We start from the raw sequence: 24,295 nt of genomic DNA on the forward strand, positions 1-24,295 counted from the left end.
TATATATTTATTGTACATGTTACGGACGTGGGGATACCAAATATGCGCATATTTCATGTTTTGGGACTGAATAGTTTATTTATTGTAAAAAAAAAAAAATTGTATTTCTGTGTATTTTTTTTTATTTAACAAAACTTTTTTTTTTAATCCCATAGGAGGGATTTTTCATATTGATTTTTATTTTTGAACTTGAATGTACTGGCATATATCTATATGCCAGTACATTAGCCTGTGTACGGATTGTACACAGGCAGTTAGGGCATACCTAAGTATGCCCTAACAGGGAATATGGTCGGACAGCCCTGGGCTCCTTCAATGGACCCTGGGCTGTCTGGCCATACCAGGTATAGCCATCGATCGAGTCACAGGAATTTTCTGTGACGCGATCAAACGGTAGATCCCCTTCTCACTATAGCTTTGAATGCCGCGATCAGCTTTGCACAGGGCGGATCACTCCAGCAGGTGAAAGGGGGCGCTGCTCTGGCTCCCTTCCCCTGCTGGTTTCAGAAGCGCACGGGCCCGGCGACTCAGCAGCCGCCTTTCCGCCCGGGCGCCTCTTCACTCAGTGACATCGCTACCGCTGTAGCAGCCACAGCGGCTGCCAGCGGACACCAGGCATGAGGGCGCCCGTGCCCTGTCGGGACGGAGTGTTGCTGGCCATCCCCCCGCCCCTCCATGGCTGGCGGCGCCGCTAGCAGCCGCTGCTACAGCAGTAGTGACGCCACTAATGCAGAGCAGGGAGGTATCTTCCTGCTCTGCTATCTACTAGCGGCCATTATAGCTCATTGCAGGAGCGGAATCCCCCTGTGCCCGGGGATTCTGCTCCTGGATGGAGCGCTTGATGTCTCTGTCCATATATAAACAGTGACATCAGAGGGAACTCCGGAAGCGGAATCCCTGTCTAGAAGCCAGTGACGTCACGGTCCATAAATGGACACAGACGACAGGGGCTTCTCCTGGAGTGGAATCCAGAGACATCAAACTGAGCACTCCAGGAGCGGCACTGCAGGAGCGGAATCCCCGGCCACAGGGGGGGATTCAGCTCCTTCAGAGAGCTACAGTGGCGCTATCTAAACAGGAGGGGTGGTGCCATCTACAAGGGGGCTGTGTGGCACTACCTACAAGGGGAATCTGAGTGGCGGGCTCATGGTCATTTTAGGGCGAGTGGCGGGCTCATGGTCATTTTAGGGCGAGTGGCGGGCTCATGGTCATTTTACGGCGAGTGGCGGGCTCATGGTCATTTTACGGCGAGTGGCGGGCTCATGGTCATTTTACGGCGAGTGGCGGGCTCATGGTCATTTTACGGCGAGTGGCGGGCTCATGGTCATTTTACGGCGAGTGGCGGGCTCATGGTCATTTTACGGCGAGTGGCGGGCTCATGGTCATTTTACGGCGAGTGGCGGGCGGGCTCATGGTCATTTTACGGCGAGTGGCGGGCGGGCTCATGGTCATTTTACGGCGAGTGGCGGGCGGGCTCATGGTCATTTTACGGCGAGTGGCGGGCGGGCTCATGGTCATTTTACGGCGAGTGGCGGGCGGGTCATGGTCATTTTACGGCGAGTGGGGGGGCTGATGGTCATTTTACTGTGAGTGGGGGGCTGATGGTTATTTTACTGTGAGTGGGGGGCTGATGGTTATTTTACTGTGAGTGGAGGGCTGATGGTTATTTTTCTGTGAGTGGAGGGCTGATGGTTATTTTACTGTGAGTGGGGGGGCTGATGGTCATTTTACTGTGAGTGGGGGGCTGATGGTTATTTTACTGTGAGTGGAGGGCTGATGGTTATTTTTCTGTGAGTGGAGGGCTGATGGTTATTTTACTGTGAGTGGGGGGGCAGATGGTCTTCAAGTGGTTTCCACCTCTGAGCTCCAATTGAAATTAATAGGAAGCAAAAAATACCTGCGGTGCTCGTTTGGTGCTTTTTTGCCTGCGTCTTTTGTATTAGCTTCAACGGCTTAAAAAAACAAACAAAAAAAAAGGCCAAATAACGCTGTCAATTCTAAGGCTAAGTTCACACGGAGTATTTTGGGGGAGGAATATCTGCCTCAAAGCTCCAAACGGAATTTTGAGGCAGATATTCCTCCCCCAAAATACTCCGTGTGAATAGCAATTATCGCGCCGTTTTTCGCCCGCGGCCATTGAGCGCCGCGGGCATAAAACACGCTTTCTCCTGCCTCCCATTGAAGTCAATGGGAGGTCGGAGGCGGAAGCGCCCGAAGATAGGGCATGTCGCTTCTTTTTCCCGCGAGGCAGTTTTACTGCTCGCGGGAAAAAGACGCCGACGCCTCCCATTGAAATCAATGGGAGGCGTTCTCGGGCCGTTTCTGCCGAGTTCTGCGACGCGGTTTCCGCGTCAAAAAACTCGGCAAAAGACCCCGTGTGAACATAGCCTAAATCTGCTTCAAAATTCCTGAAGGACTTTGAGGTCTATTTTTTTTATCTCACAAAAGTGGTGCCTCAAGTCCAAAAAGGTTGGGAAACTCTGTACTAGGCTACAGAATCCCTTTGTGGGGCAGCTCAGTTCGTCGTGGGAACGAGGCCGAGGTGAGTACAATATTTTTTTTTTGGTTTGGGGACACTGTCTACAAGGGGGAGGTGGGGGGCTGTATGGCACAATCTACAGGGGGGGCATTATACTGTGTGGGGGCCACTAAGAGGACATTATACTGTGTAGGCACAATTAGAGGACAAAATACTGTGTCCTTGAAGGGATTATAATATATATTATTAAATATTATTATACTGTATGGGGGGGGGGGGGGGGAGACGGCTATATACTTTTTTTATGGGGATTTTTCTTTTATGATGGGGGTGGGCCCCGAAAGATAATTTCGCACGGGCGCCATCTATCCTAAGGCCGGCCCTGGGTATACCGTACACCAGTACTTTTGCAGAAGATTAATATTCTAACCGATGCGACCTGTCCAAGGTGCTCAAATGGTTGTTTAGTCTTGATGCACGTTATGGAGTTGCTCGATTATTCAACCATACTGGGAACAGGTGTTTAGTCTCCTAACTGCATTACTATCTGTCACGATCCCCCAGACAGTGAGAGTACTGGGTTATGTTGATGAACTACCCTTACCTGCACCACTGAAATTGACTGCCCAAAATATATTGTATCAAACGCGCAAGTTGTTGGCTGTACACTGGTTAGATGCTGGAGCACCAAGTTATAGGGAACTTCTTAATGGGATTAATGGGAGTTAATTGAATGGAAAAGCATATATATCTAAAGAGGGCGGGCCAGGAAAAAATATGAAAGCCAATGGGCGGTGTGGCTGGAAACGTCTAATTTGCCTGTTGCAGATCTGCTTTGCGATTTCTCTCCTTTGATGCAGGAGTCTGTTTGAATAGAAGCTCACTAGTCCACCTCCAATAATTAATTATTCGCAGGATTAGTTTGCATAGTGCTCTCTGGTATATTGGGATGTGGTAGTTACAGCAGAGGAAGCGTAATCTCGTAACCTGTCATCTACAGCGTAATCTCGCGAGATTACGCTTGCTCTGTTGTAACTACCACAGAAACAGTAACGAAGTGCAGAGATTGTGAATAGACATCCCGTGGAATGACTATTCACTGTCTAAACACTTCAGTATTGTTAATGTGTTAGTATAAGACAGCACATAGCGATCTATGCGCTGCCTTAATGAATGGAGGAGTGCATGACGCTGATTGGTCACCATCGTACACTCCTCTGTACAACGCCCACTTGGTCTAAAGTAAAAACACGCCCACTTGGGCATTAAGCAACTTTTAGCATAAATCTAAAATCGCTAATAAAGTGGTGAAAACAGATCGTTTTTTTTAAAATAAAAAGCATTGCTATCGCCTACATTATAGCGCCCATCTCCTTATGTAGGAGATAGAGCACTTATAATGTGGTGACAGAGCCTCTTTAATACAATATCAAAATACGTTTTTCTCAGAAATCGCTAGTATACCATTGGGATACAGCGGTCCTATATAATAATAGAAATATCCTTAGTAATAGAATATTGTCACTCATGGATGCTAGAAATTGCAGTGGTGCAGTCATCTTTAGCAGAAGAAAAAGATATCACTGCAGTAAAACCATCACAGATATCATGGGAATTGGACCAAAATTTTCAAATGTCGGACAGGTTAGCATGGTAACACTAACAGTACAATAAAAAAAATTAGGATTTTCGGTGGAGTGACCGATTAACAACATGTTGCAATTTTGATGGCGGTTTTCCTTTATTCCTAGAATAAACCAACAGTGGAAAGTTGGGGAAAAGTCTTAACCTTTGAATCCAATCTCCATTTTAGCTGTGAAGAAGGCCAAAAGGAAAAAAAAAAAAATTATTATAAATCAGATTAATGGTCTTATTATAGGTCGGACAGGCAAGGTAAATTAGTATAAACAGATACTTACAATCTTGCTTCATTCCAAGCGCAATACACCTTTGCAGCCGGCAGTACTGACATCTGTTGCGGTAGTGTTTGTTAATGACACAATCTTTTGATCCTCTGCATGTATAAACCAAGTTTTTTCTAATACTTCTTTTAAAGAAACCTTTGCAGCCCTCACATGTTACGGCCCCATAATGACGCCCTGAAAAGTTTATGAAGAAAGCATAAATGATAGTACCTACTGAAGTAACTACTTCATAGACTTTGGGCATCACAAATTAAGACTAGGATCCTGAACGCTCCACCCCATTTCTTTTAAAAAGAGGGAGACAAGATGCCACAAGACACTTCAAAAAGTGGCTTATATGCATTTTTCCCGCAGAGTTTTTCCTAACGGGGAAAAACCGCAGCCACACATTAATGAATGAGAACTTATCAAATTTCATACTATTATCGCACTGTTCCCACCACGAAGTGTTGGTACAGTGACAGGAGCGGTGCCTGCACCATCACTTGTTAATGACACCCTGCTCTAACGGCCAGGCTCAGTGATAAATTTGATCCCAGATGTTTAACCCCGTAGATGCTGCAGTCGATTGCGACCAGAGCACCCAAGTGGTTTTATAGAAGGAGGGAGGGAGATGCCTCTGTAAGCCCATCGGCACCTCCACAATGGATCAAAGGTTGCCAATGGGTTACCATGGCAGCCAAATACCTGACAATAGCCCACAAGGCTGCCATGTTTGAGAGGCTCTTAGATTAATAGGCTGCCTGTCATAGTAACACAAAGTCATCATACATTCCAATACTGGTATTACAGAATAAATCGGGGGATAGAGACTAAAAAAAATTTGGGGAATTTTTTTCTTACAAAAATAAGACCACGACACACAATTGGGATTGTGCATCCATAACGACTTAAAATTAAAACATCACTTATCCTGCACAGTTAACACTGTATATTTAAAAAAAAAAAAAAAAGCTATAAAAAGTTAGCAAAGAGTTTTATATACCCCAAAATGTTACCAATGAAAATTACAACTCAGCCTGCAAATAAGCCCACTCTCAGTTCCGTCAACAGTGGAAAAAAAATAAAATTAAAAAATCATGAGTCTCAGAATGTAGAGATACAAAAAAAATCAAATTATATATATAGATAGTGTTTTTATTGTGTGCATCCGGTCTGTGAGAGATCCCTTGAGGCTTCCGTTATTTTGACGGCAAGAATAGCGCTACGCTTGACAGAGGCTTGCAGCACAAGCGTGTTCAGTACCTAAACCCTTTGTACAAACGTGTACAGTAATTCAATGACTAAGATAAAGCACCTCAAAATCGAAATATGGTGAACCCCCATATTTCATTGTGATATTAAAAGGCATTAGCCAAGTGTGTGTGTTAAGTTTATGTTACTGCTGCAGCTAATCAGGAGGCCTAATCGATCACGTGTTGTATTCCTGGCATAAAAGCTCAGCCAGCGATGGGCGCCATGATGCCAGGAATACAACACTGAGCCCTCCGATTAGCTGCAACAGTCATATGCTGCAAGCATGTTAAACACCGGGAGGACTCCCGGCGCATCATTGCTGGATCACGGTGGAAAGAATACGTTAGTACTGATTGTTTTTTTTAGGACATTTGAAGCAGTTTATAAAAAGTTTAACAACCTGCGATGTGAAACTAGAGTAATCATACAAACCTGAAGCTTTATCCCCACAGACCACACAAAGCTCCACTACTGGTTTGTTTAAATTCTGATCTATGCATTGGGCATCGGACAATATCTATGGAAACAAATACATAAATCACGCAAGCATTAAATTATTAATCCACAGGATGTGATTAAAGGGGTCTTCCCATCTCAGACATTTATGGCATATCTCTAGGATTTACCGTAACTGTCTGTTATGTGCAGGTCCCAGTCCCATATCCCGAGATTGGAGGTGAGATGGCCACGGGCTGCCGCATCCAGGCGGAGACTCAGCGGCAAGGTGGCCAGGATTACGGAAACAATATTCTAGTCACCTCCAGGGGAGTTACGGAAACAGCGTAGCTCAGCGAGCGTGTCTATTTTTTGAAGCCCTGACCATGTTCCAGCTTGCATGAGGTGACCAGCGGCCATCTCACCAGGTGGGGATGGGGGATAACAGACCTCAAGATAGATGCAGGTCACAGAGCCGGGACTCACACCTATCAGACATATCCTATGGATATGCCAGAAATGTCAGAGATGGAAATACCACTTTCCAATTTTTTTAATAATTAAAAAAAACATTTAAAGTGGGAAAATTATCTATACAAGTCACAATCAAATGAATGAAAATTATGTATAAAATTGTATTTAATTTGTTTGATCAAAAAAAAAAATGTTTCATAAAAATTACTATTTTGGAAGTGGTGGAGGAGGAAAACAAAATGTTACAGCGGTTTTAGTGGACTCTTTTACCTGAATATGCTGTGTAGAAACATCAGGGCTTGAGATGAATAGTTGGTTGACACCAGCAGCGTCGGGAGTGGTTAGGTAAACCTTGCCTTGACTGCTGTCTTGCCTTGCAAGGATCACTTTACTTGAAGAGCCATCATTGTTAGTCAAGATGAACCTTTTGCTTGCCCCACTTTGATCAACTGCTGTTACAATTTGGATTTTCTGACCGGTCTGCTGATCTGTGACGAACTAAAGATGTACATCAAAAAGATATCATCTTTGGCTGTTAAAAAGCTAAAACACCAATATTGAGAACTGTAGAAACGTGAAATAACTTTGTCTGATTTTACAGTCAATATGACGAACAGTCTGGGAATCAAGCCATGCAGAGGAGACAACAAGCAGTTCTAAATAATTAAAGTGCTCATTAGAGGAGTCGGAGGAACTCACAGCTACACACACTGATAGGACAGAAAAATACAGGAAAAGAACTTAAAGGGGTTATCCACTTTAGATAATGCCTACTTGTTGGAAGGGTTCCTTATCAATAAGAGAATTACAAGTTCTCCTCTGCTGGGGCAATCAGCTGTTAGGGGAATCTTGGCAGTAAGTGCCCTTTTACATGGGCCAATTACCGGCAAACGAGCGTTCACAGAACGCTCATTCCTGATAGGCAACGATCAGCCGATGAACGAGCAAACGCTCGTTCATCGGCTGATTATATCGTTTTAAATGCCGAAAATATTATCGTTGTTGGCAGCACATCTCCCTGTGTAAATAGGTTTCCGCGTCAAAATCAGCTCCAAAAAAAACTGTGTGAACTGGGCCTTACCCTTAGCTAAAAAGTGTTATACCGACACTTTCTGGCAACAGCATTTCAAACTATAGCGGAACACTGGAATCACTCGGGTCCCCCTCCTAGAGCGCTTTAACTGCTTAACTACACGGTTAATCTTCGTTATCTCCTCCCCACTTTCCAAAAGCCATAACTTTTATTTTTTAGTCGACGCAGCCGTCTCAGGGCTTGTTTTTTGCGGGACAAGTTGTAGTTTTCCATGGCAACATTTATTGTACCTCAAAATGTACTGGGAAGCGGAAAGAAAATTATTTGTGGGGTGGAATGGGCAAAAAAAAAATCACCATTATTTTTTTTTGGGGGAGGGGGGGGTTGTTTTTATGGTGTCCGTCAGGCGGTAAAAAGTACATGTTCGCCTTATTCTACGGGTTGATACCATTGCGGTGATACAGCAGGTTTACAGTTGTGTTTTTTTAGGTTTTACCACTTTTAGAAAAAAAAGGACATTTGCTAAAAAAATAAAATATGTTTTGTGTCACCATATTCTGAGAGCCGTAACTTCTATACTTTTCCGTCAATTGAGCGACGTAAAGGCTCATTTTTTTGCGGGACGAGCTGTAGCTATACTGACATTCTCCTTTGATGCCCCGCCAGAGCCAGGGCTTTAAAGGAGTACAAAGATGGCATACCTGAGGGCCTTCATTAGGCCCCCAGGCTACCATGACAACAATCGGCACCACGCGATCGCACCCTGATTCTAATGATTTAGATGCTGCGGTCAAAGCATTTAAGGGGTTAAACGGGCAGAATCAAAGTGATCTTTGAATCTGCCCGTTGCAGTGAGGTGCCATTTTTTCCCAAGCACAATGTAAAAAAAAAAAAAAAAAAGGATAAAAAATGTAAAGGATAAAAAATGTAAAATTGTATCGCTGCATCCATAAAAGTCCAAATTATTACAATATACCATTATTTAACTCGCACGGTGAACGGCGTAAAAAAAAATAAAATAATAATAATTAAAACACCCGAATCGTTTTTTGGTCACCTTAGCGCTAAAAAAAACCCCAAAAAAACATGAAATACAAAGTGATCAAAAAATCTTATGTACCAAAAAGTGGTACCAACAAAAAAACGACAGCTCATCGTGCAAAAAATAAGCCCCCAAAACGCTCAATCAATGAAAAAATAAAAAGAAGAGTTATGGCTCACAGAATGTGGTGAAACAGAAGTATTTATTTCTTTGTAAAAGTAGTAAAATATAAAAAAAACTAATTAGATTTGGAATCACCGTAATTGTATTGAGATGCAGAATAAAGTCAAGTTGTCGTTTTTACTGCACGGTGAAACCGGTAAAAACAAAACCCAAATCACAATGGAGGAATTACATTTTTCCCCAATTCCACCCCACAAATATTTTTTTGCCGTTTCCCAGTACATTATATGGTACTTTAAATGGTTCCAATAGAAACTACACCTCCTCCCACAAAAAATAGACCCTCAGATGGAAAAATAAAAACGTTCTGGCTCTTGGAAGGCGGGGAGTGAAAAAAAACTGGCTGTGTCGTTAAGGGGTTGAACTTTACCCTTTTCCCCTTTATTTTTGTTCACTGTATGCTGTCTTGGTCAAGGATTATCTCATAGGGAAAGCACTCATGTTATTGTCGATTGGGCAGGTGTGCCTCTACTACGGACTCAAATGTAGTTATTGGTCAGACTGCCAGCTTCTGCTTTAGTGACTACTGCATATGTTCGGCCCTTTTTTTTTGTATTAACTGCTGTGTACTATTGAAAAAAATAAAATGAACACGGATTTGACCTAAAAAACTAAACTAAACCGATACTTATAAACAAACCTGTATACGGTGAGGTATGGAAACACTGGAATCTGATGGAATTAGCTGTATCCTTTGGGTGTTTCCATCCACCAATGCTGTATGTGTTACTTCGGTCTGTGTGCGAGAAAGCTAAAAATACAGTAAATTTGTTACATTTTGTTGTTAAGACAATTCAACAGAAAGCTGAAAGAAACGGTTGAAAAATAATAAATTGGTGGCTCACAAAAATGTAAATACAGTAAAATTATTTTATTCTACAGGACCAGACTAAATCTATTTGTATTATTTGACATGTGCCGTACTGTATATGCGGAGATCACTACGGCCGGACCGTTAGGGGATTGTGGAGTGGCAGGATATTAGAAGGGGAGTAGGAGCCTTTTTTTCACTTATGCAATATACAGATAAAAGATCTTAAGAAGGTGGTTAAAGGAACAGTGTCACCAAAATTTTTTTTTTTATATCAGTTTTATGTTAGGGTTTTATTAAAAACGTTTATATTTATTTGTGTGTTTGTGTGTTACTTTTTTCTATTTTTACACTTTTTCTTCCCTATGGGGGCTGCCATTTTTTTTCCCATTTCTGTATGTGTCGATTAACGACACATACAGACATGGAATACGGCAGCTCCAGTCCCATAGGGACTGCGAACGGGGCCCGTTCCATCCACTATGGTGTACGCCGTGTGTGTGGGAACGGCGCATGCGCCACTCCCACGCTGTCCAAGTTGAACTGTGCGCCGTCCGGCGCCATTTTCCTGTGGACCGGAAGTCGCGGCCGGGCAGTAAGATTACTACTTCCGGTCGCGGCTTCCGGACTTGTGCACATGGAGCAGCGGCAGCAGACGGAGCAGACGGACCGGAGGGAGCGGCGGCGACTGGAGCAGGTAAGTGATTTCTATGTATGTGCGTGTTTCAGTGTGTTTTACTAGTGTATGTAAACCTTCTACACTGTGTGTTAGCTCAAAAAATGGCGACACACAGTGTAGGAGGTTTGACCGTTCAAACCCCTCGTTTCTCCCGGCACTAGCAAGGATAAAGGAGGGGGGGATTCGGAGAGCTCACTAGAGCGAGGGATTTTTTCCCAATTTTGCAGCATAAAGCAATGTGGTTGCTTTACCACATGCAATGCTGCAATTTTGGGAATTGCTCCATCTAGTGACCAGTGCTGGGAAATATTATAAATTGAATCCAATTTATAATATTTCCTGACTCGTGGAAAAAATAAAAAAAATTAGAACAATGTTCAATCACCTACACACTAATTGTTTAACTAAAAAAAAAAAAAACATGTTTTGCTGGCAACACATTCCCTTTAATTTGTAAAAATATTTGTCACTTAGTTCACATAAAGAGGCTAGTGTGTGTGGTGGGGGAAGGCATTAGCTGTTGTTAGAATGGATTTCACAGATGATTTTTAATACCTAATAAAACTATACACACATATTACAAAATATCCTAAATAATTATACATAATTATACATATTTTGCTTTAAAGGCTATGAACATATTTGCATTTTTTTTTTTGCATTGTATGTGTTCTGAATGTATTATGTGGAATAAAACATTTTTGCCATCGGTTTTAATCAGACATTTTTTTTTACGGATTTCCTTCCGCAACTTGCATGTATTACAACTTGTTACTACTGGTTTCCTTTTAGTCTCAATCCTGACAGCCGGCTGACTCCCTGTCAGCTCAATCACCAGCCCCTCTTGAAGGCACATCTAAACTCAAATCTGATTTGATATGATTTGATCTTAGGCTCCATGCACACAAACGTGCTTTTGCGGCCGCAATTCCCCCGAAATTCCACGGGACAATTGCGGCCCCATTCATTTCTATGGGCCCATGCACACGACCGTGTTTTCCACAGATCGTGCATGGCCCAGGAGCCTGGACCGCAGAAAGAACGGGCACGTCTTATTACGGCCGTATTCTGCGGTCCAGGCTCATAGAAAATAACGGACGCGGCCATGTGCACGGCCCGCGATTTGCGGTCGGCTCGCGGGTGACACTCCGCCCCCGGCCGACCCTGAAAATCACAGCCGTGCACATGGCTACGGTCGTGTGCATGAGGCCTTAGGGGTGTGTAGGACGACAGGAAGTGCTGAAGACTGAGTCGACAGGGAAAAGCCGGCTGTCGGGATTGAGTAGCTTAAAGTATACTTGCAAGCTGCAGTAGAAAAACGATAAACATTTTTTTTAAATTAAAACCAAATGAAGAAATGTTTTGTTCTACATAATACGCACACGCAAAAATAAGGAAAAAATGCAAAGGTGTCCATAGCCTTTAAACTGAAATTTTCCAGTTTTATTAAATACATATAATTCTTTCTGAGAGATTAACGGTCTAAAAGTATAAAATTCGGAAAATGATACCTCTCCCATCTGCTGTTCAATAATTTGGTGGGCTATTTCTTCTATAGTAGCCATAATTTGTCTTCGCTAAAAAGTCCGTAGGTAAAAGAAGGTCTTTAGGAAATCCAGTTTTGCGCCAAGGATAGCCTGTTAAAACCAATACAGAATCAGAAATAAAATAGAATGCTAAAGGGAACCGGTCACCTCTATTTTGGCACCCGAACCACTCACACTGGCAGGTAGAGCAAAGAAAGGATAGTCCTCTATGGGGAAAAAAATTAGTTATGCCTTATTCACACGACAGGGTCCCGCCCAAGCCCGAGTGTCAGCCGATAAAATCGGCCGTTTTGCATCCGTTCCGGGCCGGGCATATCTGGACAGTGACATCAGGGGCAACTCCTGAAGGGGAATCCCCATGTGTTCGGGGATTCCGCTTCAGGAGTTTCCCCTGATGTCACTGCCCAGATATGGACAGAGACATCAAGCGCTCTGTCCAGGAGCGGAATCCCCGAACACACGGGGATTCCGCTCCTCCAGGGCGCTAAAGTGGGGCTAGCACATATCAGAGCAGGGAGATACCTCCCTGCTCTGCTATAGTGGCGTCACTACAGTAGTAGCAGCCGCAGCAGCAGCTAGCGGCGCCATGGAAGGTGTCGCCAGGCCAGGGCGCTTTTAAAACAAGCAGGGGAAGGGAGCCAGCGCAGCGCTCCCTCCACCTGCTGTACACCCCGGCCCTGCCACACAGTGTACAGCGTAGCCATTCGTCCGAATGGCATCAACTCCTCCTCACATGCACTCTGCGCAGGGAGCGAGCGACGGAATACATGGCCATCACTCGGGACACATTCCGGTGATGGCCGTGTATTACCCGGCCCCATAGACTTCTATGGGAGCCGGGCGGCCGGGTAAACGGCCGAAAATAGGACATGTCCCATTTTTTGACGGCCAGGTTTCCCGGGCCGTCAAAAAAAAAAAACAAAAAAAAAAAACGGTCGTGTGAACAGCCCCATTAGGGGTCTTATTGTTCCTACAGCAGCCGGGTGACGGACGATTTATGAACGGCCGTCACCCGGCCGAGAAACCCTGTCGTGTGAATAAGGGCTTAGACTGAGTTAAGAAGAAAAAAAAAAAAAAAGTTTCCCCATTTGTCCCCTAAATGTAAAAAATAAACATAACTGGAATCGCTGTGTCTGTAAAAGTGCAAACTATTCTAATATAAAACATTATTTAACCCACAAAGTAAAAGCCATAAAAAAAAATAAAAAAAAAAAAAAGAGAAAAATTCAAAAGAAATGGCAATTTATTTTTTCCCCATTCCGCCCAAAAAATAATATTTTTGTTTTGCAGGTTCCTAGTACATTACATGGCACATTAACCACTTAAGGACCATCAATACGCCTTTTCACTAAGGAGCCTTAGGCGAGGCTGGCACCATTTTCACGGCAGCCTAGTCAAAGTCCTGCAACGGTGTCCAGTGCAGGCTGGAGCGGGTGCTGGGCTGTCTGATGACAGCCGGGCTCCTGCTCCAACGGTAGCGATTGAAGTTTACTTCGATAGCGGCCGTTTAACCCGTTAAATGCTGTGGTCAATAGCGACAACAGCGTTTAAATTGTTTACAGAGGGAGGGAGCTCCCCCTGTCACCCATATGCTGCCCGCAAACACAATCGCCGGCCTCCGATGGGGTGCCATGGCAGCTGGTGGCCTAATAAAGGCCCCCAGGCTTGCCCTGGATATATGCCTATTAGGATGTGCCGGAGGCACGTCCTAATAGATCGCCTGTCAGTTTTACACTGACAGGCAATAATGCTTTGGTATATTAAGTATACCAAAACATTATATTAACGATCTAAAGATCGCATAGTGAAGTTCCCTAGTGGGACTAAAATTATAAGTAATTCATGTTAAATAAAAATGATTACTAAAGATTACAGTAAAAAACAAAAATGTTTTTTTTTCATAAAAAGTGGTTTTATTTTGTAAAAGTATAAAAACTAAGTAAAAGTACACATATATGGTATCTCCGCGACCGTAATAACCAAAACAATTACGTTAACATGTAATTTAAACTGCAAGGTGAATGTCGTAAAAAACAAACAAACTATAAAAACAAAGAAATTGCTATGTTTTTCCATTGCCCCCCAAAAAAGCCATAATAAAGGTTAATCAATAAGTCCCATGTACCCCAAAACCGTACCAATCTAAACGACGTCTCGTCCTGCAAAAAACAAGCCCTCATATCACTACATTAACGGAAAAATAAAAACGTATGGCTCTTGGAACGTGCCGATGCAAAAACAAATAATTTTAGTTCAAAAGAGTTTTTATTGTGCAAAAGTCGTAAAACATAAAAGAACTATACACATGTGGTATCATCGGAATAGTACCGACCCATAGAATAAAGGTAACATGTTATTTACGCCGCACAGTGAACAGCATAAATTTCAAAACACATAGAACAAGTGAAGAATTTCAGTTTTTTTTCTAAAAAAGCTAATAAACGTTAATCAAAAAATGATATGTACCCCAAAATGGTGCCATTAAAAAGTACAACTAATCCCACAAAAAACAAGTCCTCATACAGCTATGTCGACGAAAAAATAAAAAAGTTATAGCTCTTTGAATGCGACTATAGAAAAACGAAAACAATAGCTTGGTCATTAGGGCCTAAAATATATATATACACATTGCTGCAGTGGCAATGGGTTGATATACTTGTTAGGGCTCATTCAGACGAACGTGAATAACGGCCGTGTGCTGCGCAGGGAAATCACGCACAGCACACGGACCCATTGATTTCAATGGGGCCGTTCACACACGCAGGAGTTTTCACGCAGTGTGTGTCTGTTGCGTAAAACGCACTGCATGTCCTATATTGATGGGTTTTTCACGCACCTATCGCCCATTGATGTCAATGGGTGCGTGAAAATCACGCACAGCACACGGATTATTAGATAGCTCCTGTCTGATTATGACTATTACCATGATATCAGCCTCTATCATAATCTCTGTAATATATAGCTGAAATCTGCATCTATTTTCACGCTAATTTATCAGAGAACTCAACCCGCAGATTGTTACATTAGATGTAGTTAATAACCCTTTAACGACCAACCTATTTTGGCCGTTAATAACCAAGCAATTTCTTCTGTTTTTTTCATCGTCGCAGTCAGTCATAACTTTTTTTTATTTTTCCATCAACATAGGTGTATGAGGGCTTGTTTTTTGTGGGATGAGTTGTATCATTTCATTGCACCATATTGGGGTACATATACAGTCATGAGGAAAAACAAAGTACACCCTCTTTAAATTCTATGGTTTTACGTATCAGGACATAATAAAAATAAAAAAACAACATCTGGTACTCAGAAGGCCCTGAAGTTAGGTTAATACAACCTTAGTAGTAAATTCAGAGTGAGTGTACAGTTATGAGGGGCCTGATAAGTGGTGATAGAGGCATTTTTCTCTAATAAGATGTATTACAAAATCTCTTCTATTTACTTGAACTATTGATTTCTGCAACCTTTGCTGAAAAGTTTGTGACCATTTAAAAGGGTTGTCCTCTATCGGACAATTGATAACCTATCCACAGGATACATCATCAGTATATGATCGGTGCGGGTCTGACACCCGGACCCTGCACCGATCAGCTGCTTAAGCTGCCTCCGGGCACCCATACCGGAAGCAGATGGCTCCGGTCACGGAATAGTGGCCGAGCTGCAGTACTGATCATATACCCGCACCAATCCTGTGGATAGGTCATCAGTTGTCCGGTAGTGGACAACTCCTTTAAGGGCTCATTCAGATGGCAGTAATTGGAAGCCAAAACCAGGAGTGGAGCGCCTCTCCCCCTTGTTAGTAGTACAGCCTTCTACACGGACTGTATGGTGCTCCCATCTGAACATGGCCGCTCAGAGGGGCATGTAAGCAGGCACATGCATCAGCAGACTTCATTAAAAAAAAAAAACACTGCGCAAGCACCATTTTTCCATGTGCAGTGTTTTTCAATGGAGGCCGCTGATGGACGTCCCTGGTCACATGGCCTTTCATAGGCAGCCATGTTCAGAATGGGAGCGCCATACTGTACGTGGAGAAGTCTGTACTAAAATGAGGGTGCCGCTTCACAGAGGAAGACATCTTCGCTGATCTTCTAATAACTACGTATTAGTAAGTGGCATATAATTCTGTTCCAAAACATTTGAGAAAATAAACATAATGTGGCCAACCCCTATAACCCCTTCACGACCGCCCACCGTCTTGACGGCAGGCGGTGCATGTCCTTAGTCTACTGCGACGTCTTTTGGCATTGCTGTAGAAGAGGGCTGTGAGCGCTCATCCTCTAAGCAGGAGTTGTAACGAACAGCTCCTGATCTTAGAGAAGCCTGCACAATACAGCTGGGTTCGGAAAACATTCGGAACCCAGCTGTTTAACCCTTTGATCGCCGAGGTCCGCAGCAAGATCAAAGGTAACTCCCCTCTTTGATCGAGTCACTGGGAACCCGGTGACGTGATCAAAGACCAAGGAATCCATCTGCAGTCAGCCCTGGGGACCTAGAAAGGACCCCAGGGCTGGCTGTTCAGTTTGCCTGCTGTTAAGGCACACTATGTGCTGCCCCAACAGCAGCCTGTGTCATAGTGACACAGTATGATGTATTAGCATACAGGAGTATGCTAATACATTACAAGTAAAAAATAAAGTTATAAATAAAAGTTATCCCATAGGGTCAGTTCACACGAAGTTTCTTGACACGCCAAAAAACGTCCGAAAATGCCTCCAATTGATTTCAATGGGAGGCGGAGGCGTTTTTTTCCCACGCGGGAAAAAGCAGCGACATGCCCTATCTTTGGGCGTTTACGTCTCTGACCTCCCATTGACATCAATGAGAGGCAGAGAAAGCGTATTTTGCAGCGTTTTTTGCCCACGGCGCTCAAAGGCCACAGGCGATAATCTGCCTCAAAATTCCAAACGTAATTTTGAGGCAGATTTTCTGCCTGCAAAAAACTCTGTGTGAATCCAGCCTTAATGGGATTAAAAAAATATTTATTGGCCCTACACTAAATAAAAACAACAAAACCTACACATATTACGTATCTAAACGACCGTAATAACCTGAAGAATGCGGGGATGTTCACATGCAAACTCAAAAACGTCTGAAAATACGTAGCTGTTTTCAAGGGAAAACAGCTCCTTATTTTCAGACGTTTCTTAAGCCACTCGCGTTTTTCGCAGCATTTTTGGAGCGGTTTTCAATAGAGTCTATGAAAAACGGCTCCAAAACATCCCAAGAAGTGACCTGCACTTCTTTTTCGCGGCCGTTTTGAAAAACGGCCGCACAAACAAAAGGCCCGTCGGAAAACAGAACGCCGTTTTCCCATTGAAATCAATGGGCAGATGTTTGGAGACGTCCTGCTTCCGATTTTTCGTGCGTTTACGGCCCGAAAAACGGCCGAAAATAGGCCATGTTAACATACCCTTAAAGGGTTATCCAGGGACAAAAAATTGCTTTGCATTCATATTTTTATGTAAAAAGAAGTCACTTACTAATATACTTTAAATTAAAAATTCGGTACTAAAAATGGTGCAGTTCAAAACCGGTGAACTGTTCCCGGAAGTCCTGAAGCTTTTCTAATATCGATGATGCGGCCCCACGTGACTGAGGGCTTGCTTTCTGTGCTGTTCGTGTCAGCGTGTTATCAATGGCATGACCGCAAGGGGCTGTCTCACTGCCTACTGCTGGAGTCCCCGAGCAGAGCATCAGCTGGCGCTTCGTTCGGGACTCCAGCACTACTTCTGACATTTGGTCAGTGACTTCAGGGGTTTCCTATAGCTGGAGTTCCTGAACAGAGCATCAGCTGATGCTCTGTTTGGGGACTCCAGCATTGCAGCCAACGTCACTGTCCATATATGGACGGTGACGTCGGCAGCAGTACGGGAGTCCCCAGGCAGGCCATCAGCTGATGCTCTGCTCGGGGACTCCCTTACTGCTGCCGATGTTACTGTCCATATATGGACAGTGACTTCAGGGATTTCCTATCACTCGAGTCCCCGAGCAGAGCATCAGCTGATGCTCTGCCTGAGGACTCCAGCACTGCTGCCAACGTCACTGTCCATATACGGACAGTGATGCTATGCTGGGGGACTCCAGTACTGCTGCCCACGACACTGCCCATATATGGACAGTGACGTTGGCAGCAGTGCTGGAGTCCCCAGGCAGAGCATCAGCTAATGCTCTGCTACAGAACTTCAGCTATAGGAAACCCCTGAAGTCACTGTCCATATATGGACAGTGACGTCGCCAGCAGTACTGGAGTCCCCGAGCAGGGCATCTGCTGATGCTTTGCTCGGGAACTCCAGCTATAGGAAACCCCTGAAGTCACTGACCAAATGTCAGGAGAAGTGCTTGAGTCCAAGGCAGAGAATTAGCCGATGGAAATGTGGCAATAGGAAATGCGACAGCCCCTTGCGGTCATGCCATTGATAACACGCCGACACGAACAGAACAGCACAGCAAGCAAGCCCTCAGTCACGTGGGGCTGTGTCAGTGCATCATCATTATTACGAAAGCTCCAGGACTTCCGGGAACAGTTCACAGGGTTTGAACGGCACCATTTAATACCGAATCTTTAATTAAAGTAGATTAGTATGCAATTTATTTTTTTTACATTATAATATGAACGCAAAGCAATTTTTGTTCCCCCGGATAACCCCTTTAATCTAACGGGTTATTTAGCATTAAACGTGAACGGGGTAAATTACAGTTTATAGCGTGATCTCTCGAGATTACGCTTGCTATGCTGTAAATCTCACACAAACGTTACCGAAGTGTCGGGATTGTAAATAGACATCTGGCTGGAGGTGATGCCTATTAACTCTCAAGACACTTCAGTAACGTTAATGTGTGAGTATGTGACTGCACATCGTGATCTAGCAAGATCACTATGTGCTGAGTAAATGAATGGGGAGAAGTGTATGTCACTGATTGGTCAGCGTCATACACTTCTCTCCACAAAGCCCACTTGGTCAAAAAGTAAAAACAATAAAATAGGTTATAACTCCGTCAAAATTCATTGTTTTTCTAAATAAAAAACACTGCTGTAATCTACATTACAGCGCCGATCACATTATGTAGAAGATAGGCCACTTATAATGTGGTGACAGAGCCTCTTTAAAGAGGCTCTGCCACCAGATTATCAAATCCCTATCTCCTATTGAATGTGATGGGCGCTGCAATGTAGATAACAGCAAAGTTTTTTGTCCGACGACAAGGTTGAAGGACCTGTGGGTGACGTCACGCTGTGTCTGCAGTGGAAGAAGCTGGGTGGGAACGATGAGAAGTGTATGATGCTGATTTGTCAGCATCATACACTTCTATTCACAACGCCCAGTTGGTAAAAACACAATACACGCCCAGTTGGTAAAACGAGAAAACACACCCAGTTGTCCATTGAAAAGCTCATTTGCATAATTATAAAATTGCTCATAACTTGGGCAAAAATGATCGTATTTAAAAAAAAAAACAAAAAACTTTGCTGTTATCTACATTGCAGCGCCGATCACATGCAATAGGAGATAGGGATTTGATAATCTGGTGACAGAGCCTCTTTAAGACCTTTTCAGTAAATTATTGGACTTTTCAATAGTCCAATAATTTCTTCCAGACAATTGTGAAACCTTTGCATTTAGGGTATGTACACACGGCTTAGCAAAATACGTCTGAAAATAAGGAGCGGTTTTCAAGCGAAAACAGCTTCTGATTTTCAGACGTTTTTGTAACTACTCACATTTTTCGCGGCGTCTTTTACGGACGTTATTGGAGCTGTTTTTCAATGGAATCAATGAAAAACGGCTCCAAAAACGTCCCAAGAAGTGACATGCACTTCTTTGACGCGGGCTCCTTTTTACGCGCCGTCGTTTGACAGCGACGCGTAAAACAAGACCTCGTGGGAACAGAACATCGTAAGACCCATTTAAAGCAATGGGCAGATGTTTGTAAGCGTAATGGAGCCATTTCTTCAGGCGTAATTCGATGCGTAAAATGCCCGAATTAGGTCTGAAAACAGTGCGTGTGAACATACCCTTACAAGCCGATATACTGGAATTTACTGAAACAAAAAGGTACCAGAATTCTGCCACAAACTGCCATTCATGTCATGCACCAAATTTATTATGTGTTTTAGACACTTTTTGCATCCTCCCCAACCGTTTTGAAAAATGTCCAAAAAAAGGGGGAGTGGCTAAGAGGAATTTTAAAATGTGACATATTTAATAATGACGCGCACCATTTTTTTGGCACAAAATATTGATGTAAAGTACCCCCGCAAAGAGGTGGCATAAAAGGCAGAGAAAAGTTTCTAACATGCCCAGCAAGATACGCCAAATTGACATCATACAGCGTGCACTACTGTGATTAACTTGTCGCAGTTTTTGCCTGTCTGGTCTGGTTTTATACTGTTAGGGTATGTTCACACGCAGAGTCAAAAACGTCTCAAGAGAAAACAGCTCCTGATTTTCAGACGTTTTTGGTGCCACTTGAGATTTTCCCAGACGTTTTTGGAGCATTTTTCAATAGTCTATGGAAGATGGCTCAAGAAGTGTCCTGCACTTCTTTATCACGAGTAAAAAAACACCACGAAAAACGCTCCATCAGAATAGACCGCCGTTTTCCCATTGAAATCAATGGGCAGATGTTTGGAGGCGTTCTGCTCCCGATTTTTCGGACGTTTTTCAGGCATTTACGGCCTGAAAAACGGCCGAAAATAGGCCGTGTGAACATACACTTAGGCCCTGTTCACACAGAAACCGCGACTATAAACGACCGAAATGTCCTCCCATTGTTTTCAATGGGAGGTGGAGGGATTTTTTTTTCCCGCAAGCAGAAAAAAAACGCTCGCGGGAAAAAGAAGCGACATATCCTATCTTGAAGCGTTTTCTGACTAAAAAACTCCATTGAATTCAATTGGAGACGGAAAAAACGCTGCAAATGGCAGACGCGTTTTTTTGACGTTTTTAAGGCATTTAATGTGAAAAACCATTTGCGGTTTTTCCCTTTGCCAGTCGAAGAAATAGGTAAAAAACGCGTCAAAAAAATTGCATAAAAAAAAAAAAACACTTAGAAAAAAAAACAGAGCTGATTTTTCCAGGCAGAATTTTCTGCCTGCAAAAAATGCTGTGTGAACATAGCCTAAGGCCCCATGCACACGACCGTAAAAAAAGCTCCGTAATTGCGGACCGCAGTACGGTCCGCAATTACAGACCCACCCGGGTCTATTGGCCGTGGACACCTTTTTGTACCGCTACCGTACATTATGGAGCATGTCCTACTTTTTTATTTTTACGGGTCGTGCTCCCATACTTTGTATGGGAGCACAGCACGAAAATGCAACCAGCGGCAGTCGGCCGTGCCCGCAATCGCAGGCCATGACTACGGGCACGGCGGTGTGCATGAGGCCTTAGACAGTAGTAATAAATCTCCCCCACTGTGGATGAGATGCTTGGGCGGCAGCGCAGGCAGGCACAAAGACACAGACTAGCCTCCCAAAGGCCGGGCATACACTTTAGATAGCTGTCGGACGAAAGATTGTTTGGCCGACAGTTATTCCTAAGGGTATGTTCACACGCTTAGCAAAATACGTCTGAAAATACGGAGCTGTTTTCAAGCAAAACAGCTCCTGATTTTCAGACGTTTTTGTAACAACTCGCATTTTTCGCGGCGTATTTTACGGCCGTTATGGGAGCTGTTTTTTCAATGGAGTCAATGAAAAGCGGCTCCAAAAACGTCCCAAGAAGTGTCCTGCAATTATTTTTTGTGGGCGTCTTTTTACGCGCTGTATTTTGACAGTGGCACATAAAATTAAGCCTCGTGGGAACAGAACACCGTAAATCCCATTGAAAGCAATGGGCAGATGTTTGGAGGCGTAATGGTGCCGTTTTTTCAGGTGTAATTCGAGGCATAACCGGCCGAATTACGTCTGAAACCACTGCGTGTGAACATACCCTAACAATTACCCCATACACATGCACGCTCACCTGAGCGTGCATGTGTTCTCAATAGGGAAAAAGCAGCTGCCAGACTCCTCTGGTAGCGGCTTATCGGATTACAAACAAAAGGATCGGGCATGTTGAAATTTAATAGCCCGATCATTCTCTCTCCTGACATTTGCCGTCTGGGGAGAGTCCGGACGCCGCCATGCACATTAGATGGTCAGCGGGTTTGACCGACATACATCGAACGTGTATAGCTAGCTTAAGCCTAATTCAGGTTATGCTTTAGCCCTACGATCAGCGTGTACATTGGGAGTTTTCAGGTGTCCATAATGCTCCATTAGCCCAACAGAGGCCAAAAGAGTGTACTTTTGGCCTCCATCAGGCTGGTATTCTTTTTTTTTTTTGAGGATGGAATAATATAGTAATAATATAGTAAACTCCGCTATTCCATCCTGAGGGATCCCGCAAATAAAACGTATACTGTGCGGTATAAGTTTTTTTATCATGGGAGTCTGTGTTATCATCGGAGTTATACGTGAAATGTATATCTCGGGGAGCTTCCCCTTGGCCAGAGTCCCCAAGCAGATTATCAGGTAGTGCTCGGCCTGGGGTTTCCGGCCATGGGGAAGCCCCTGACGTCACTGTCCATATATGGACAATGACGACAGGGGCTTTTAATTAGAAAGTCCCCGGCTGGAGCATCGGAAGCGCTCTGGCTGGGGACTCCGGGACTGGAGCAGTCTCTGACGTCACTGTCCATATATAAACATTGAAGTCAGGGGCTTCTCCAGGAATGGAGTCCCTAGCCAGATTCCGTAAATAAAAGGGAGTTCCGTCGCTACCTTCCGTCTGACGTATACATCGGGACTCCTCAGACGGAAGGAAAATAACGCCATGTGAACCATGCCTTAAAGGGGTTGTCCAGGCTGGGGGCTGTTTTTAACACTCATGACCTATCCACAAGATAGGTCATCAGTATATGATTGGGGGAGCCCGACACCCGGATCCCGCAACGATGATCAGCTGCCCCTGGTTAGTACGGCCACTATACAGTGGTCAGAGCCATCTGCTTCCGGCACCGACCCCGCATAGATTCTGTCACCCGGAACAGCTGATTGGTGGGGGGTCTGGGTGTCGGACCCCCACTGATGATCCTGTGGATAGTTCATCAATATAAAAAAACAGCTCTCTGTCTGGACGATCACTAAGCTTCGGGAAGGGGAGGCCACTTGCTCTTAAATCTTGTGGGCCTCTTGTTAAGGAATATTAGGGGCCCTTTCTCCTTTTGGAGCGGGGTTAAAATAAACCTCAATCTCTGGCTTTTGAGAAAAATAATAAATAATGGAATGATGGGAACGATTTTCAGAGAAAACTGTTCCCATCCTAACAAAAACAAGGCTGCCATTAAGAGCCTCCCCTGCAATCCTCATTGTGGCCGTGTTATTCTCTGTATGAACATCAACTCAAGTACATTTTCCAACCATTTTCTTCATTTACATACAGCAATACATAATTAAAATGAGCAGAGACAATTGGATATCAGATAATGTGCAGTGACATATCGCAAGGAAACTGAAGGGGAAACCGACTGAAGCCGGAGCGCCGACCCGTACTACATTAGGACAAATGTACGTAGGTGTGTGGCAGGTCACACTGACTGGGCTCCCCGCTCTCCTGCCTCGTCAGTAAAGTGCGCGCACAGAGGGAGGGGGGAGGAAGCAGCGTCTCCGGGAAGCTGTTCCTGTCGGGTGGAGGTCAGAGGTCACAGTGACAGGGTGAAGCGTCACATGGGCCCGACATTCCGGACGTATTTATGTACAGGAGCTGGACAGCCAGAATCCTGCAGATTGTCTCCAGCGTTCCCGTTAGCTCCTATGACATAGCCTGAGGCACTTCCTTTGTGTCTTCCTCTAGTACTCGCGTTCATCTTACCTGCGTTCGGGAAAACAAGCCAGACCACCCTTAAAAGCCGCACGGTTGCCAGGCGACGTACAGCCTGTTATGTGCCGCACTCGGTTCCCGGCGGGTCAGAGTTCGTGACCCTCCCTCAGCTCCACCGAGTGCACAGCTCCTCCCCGTGACCGAAACGTAGCTAGTACCGTGATGACGTCATTGGCGCTTTGTGCGGAATGACGCATTCAGGAAGTGAGGAGAAGCCGCGCTGGCTATGTTAGCGCGGGAAGAAATGGAATTGCAGAATGCACGCAGCAGAAGGGTTGGGAAGATATGTATATAGGACGTGTATAACTCACGTTAACCATTACATGGCGGGATTCTGATGATTCTGTTAGATTTTACAGAAAGAATAGCGCAGCATTCCGCACTATTCCTTCCGGTAAGAGCCTGTTCACATCTGCGTTGGGGGGCTCCGTTAGGGGCCTCTGTCACAAATTTAGCCCAGAATAAGGGCCTGTTCACATCAGCGTTTGCTTTCCGTTCCGTCGGGTGAACCCCGCAACGGAAAGTGAAACCACAGCTTACGTTTCTGTCACCATTGATATCAATGGTGACGGAAACATTGCTAA

At 44.2% G+C, this 24,295-nt stretch overlaps 1 protein-coding gene across 6 annotated transcripts in view; it reads right to left on the bottom strand.

Annotated features, from left to right (window-relative positions):
• NR2C1 (nuclear receptor subfamily 2 group C member 1) overlaps positions 1–23,882 on the bottom strand; it is a 36,983-nt gene extending 13,101 nt beyond the window's left edge. For 2 of the 6 annotated variants that reach the window (XM_075856843.1, XM_075856841.1), the window contains exons 1-7: positions 23,703–23,881; positions 11,809–11,934; positions 9,448–9,558; positions 6,820–7,047; positions 6,073–6,157; positions 4,399–4,578; positions 4,269–4,292 (exon numbers count right to left, since the gene is read on the bottom strand). In XM_075856843.1, coding sequence (XP_075712958.1) covers positions 4,269–4,292; positions 4,399–4,578; positions 6,073–6,157; positions 6,820–7,047; positions 9,448–9,558; positions 11,809–11,862 — 682 coding nt within the window. In that variant the 5' untranslated portion in view covers positions 11,863–11,934; positions 23,703–23,881. Of the gene's footprint in view, positions 1–4,268; positions 4,293–4,398; positions 4,579–6,072; positions 6,158–6,819; positions 7,048–9,447; positions 9,559–11,808; positions 11,935–23,359; positions 23,610–23,702 lie in introns of those variants that run through there. The other 4 variants (XM_075856846.1, XM_075856845.1, XM_075856844.1 and 1 more) reach the window with 3 other exon arrangements.
• Between the last annotated feature and the right edge of the window lie 413 nt (positions 23,883–24,295).

This window comes from Rhinoderma darwinii, chromosome 3 (genome assembly GCF_050947455.1).
Source record: "Rhinoderma darwinii isolate aRhiDar2 chromosome 3, aRhiDar2.hap1, whole genome shotgun sequence".
Classification (NCBI taxonomy): Eukaryota; Metazoa; Chordata; class Amphibia; order Anura; family Rhinodermatidae; genus Rhinoderma; species Rhinoderma darwinii.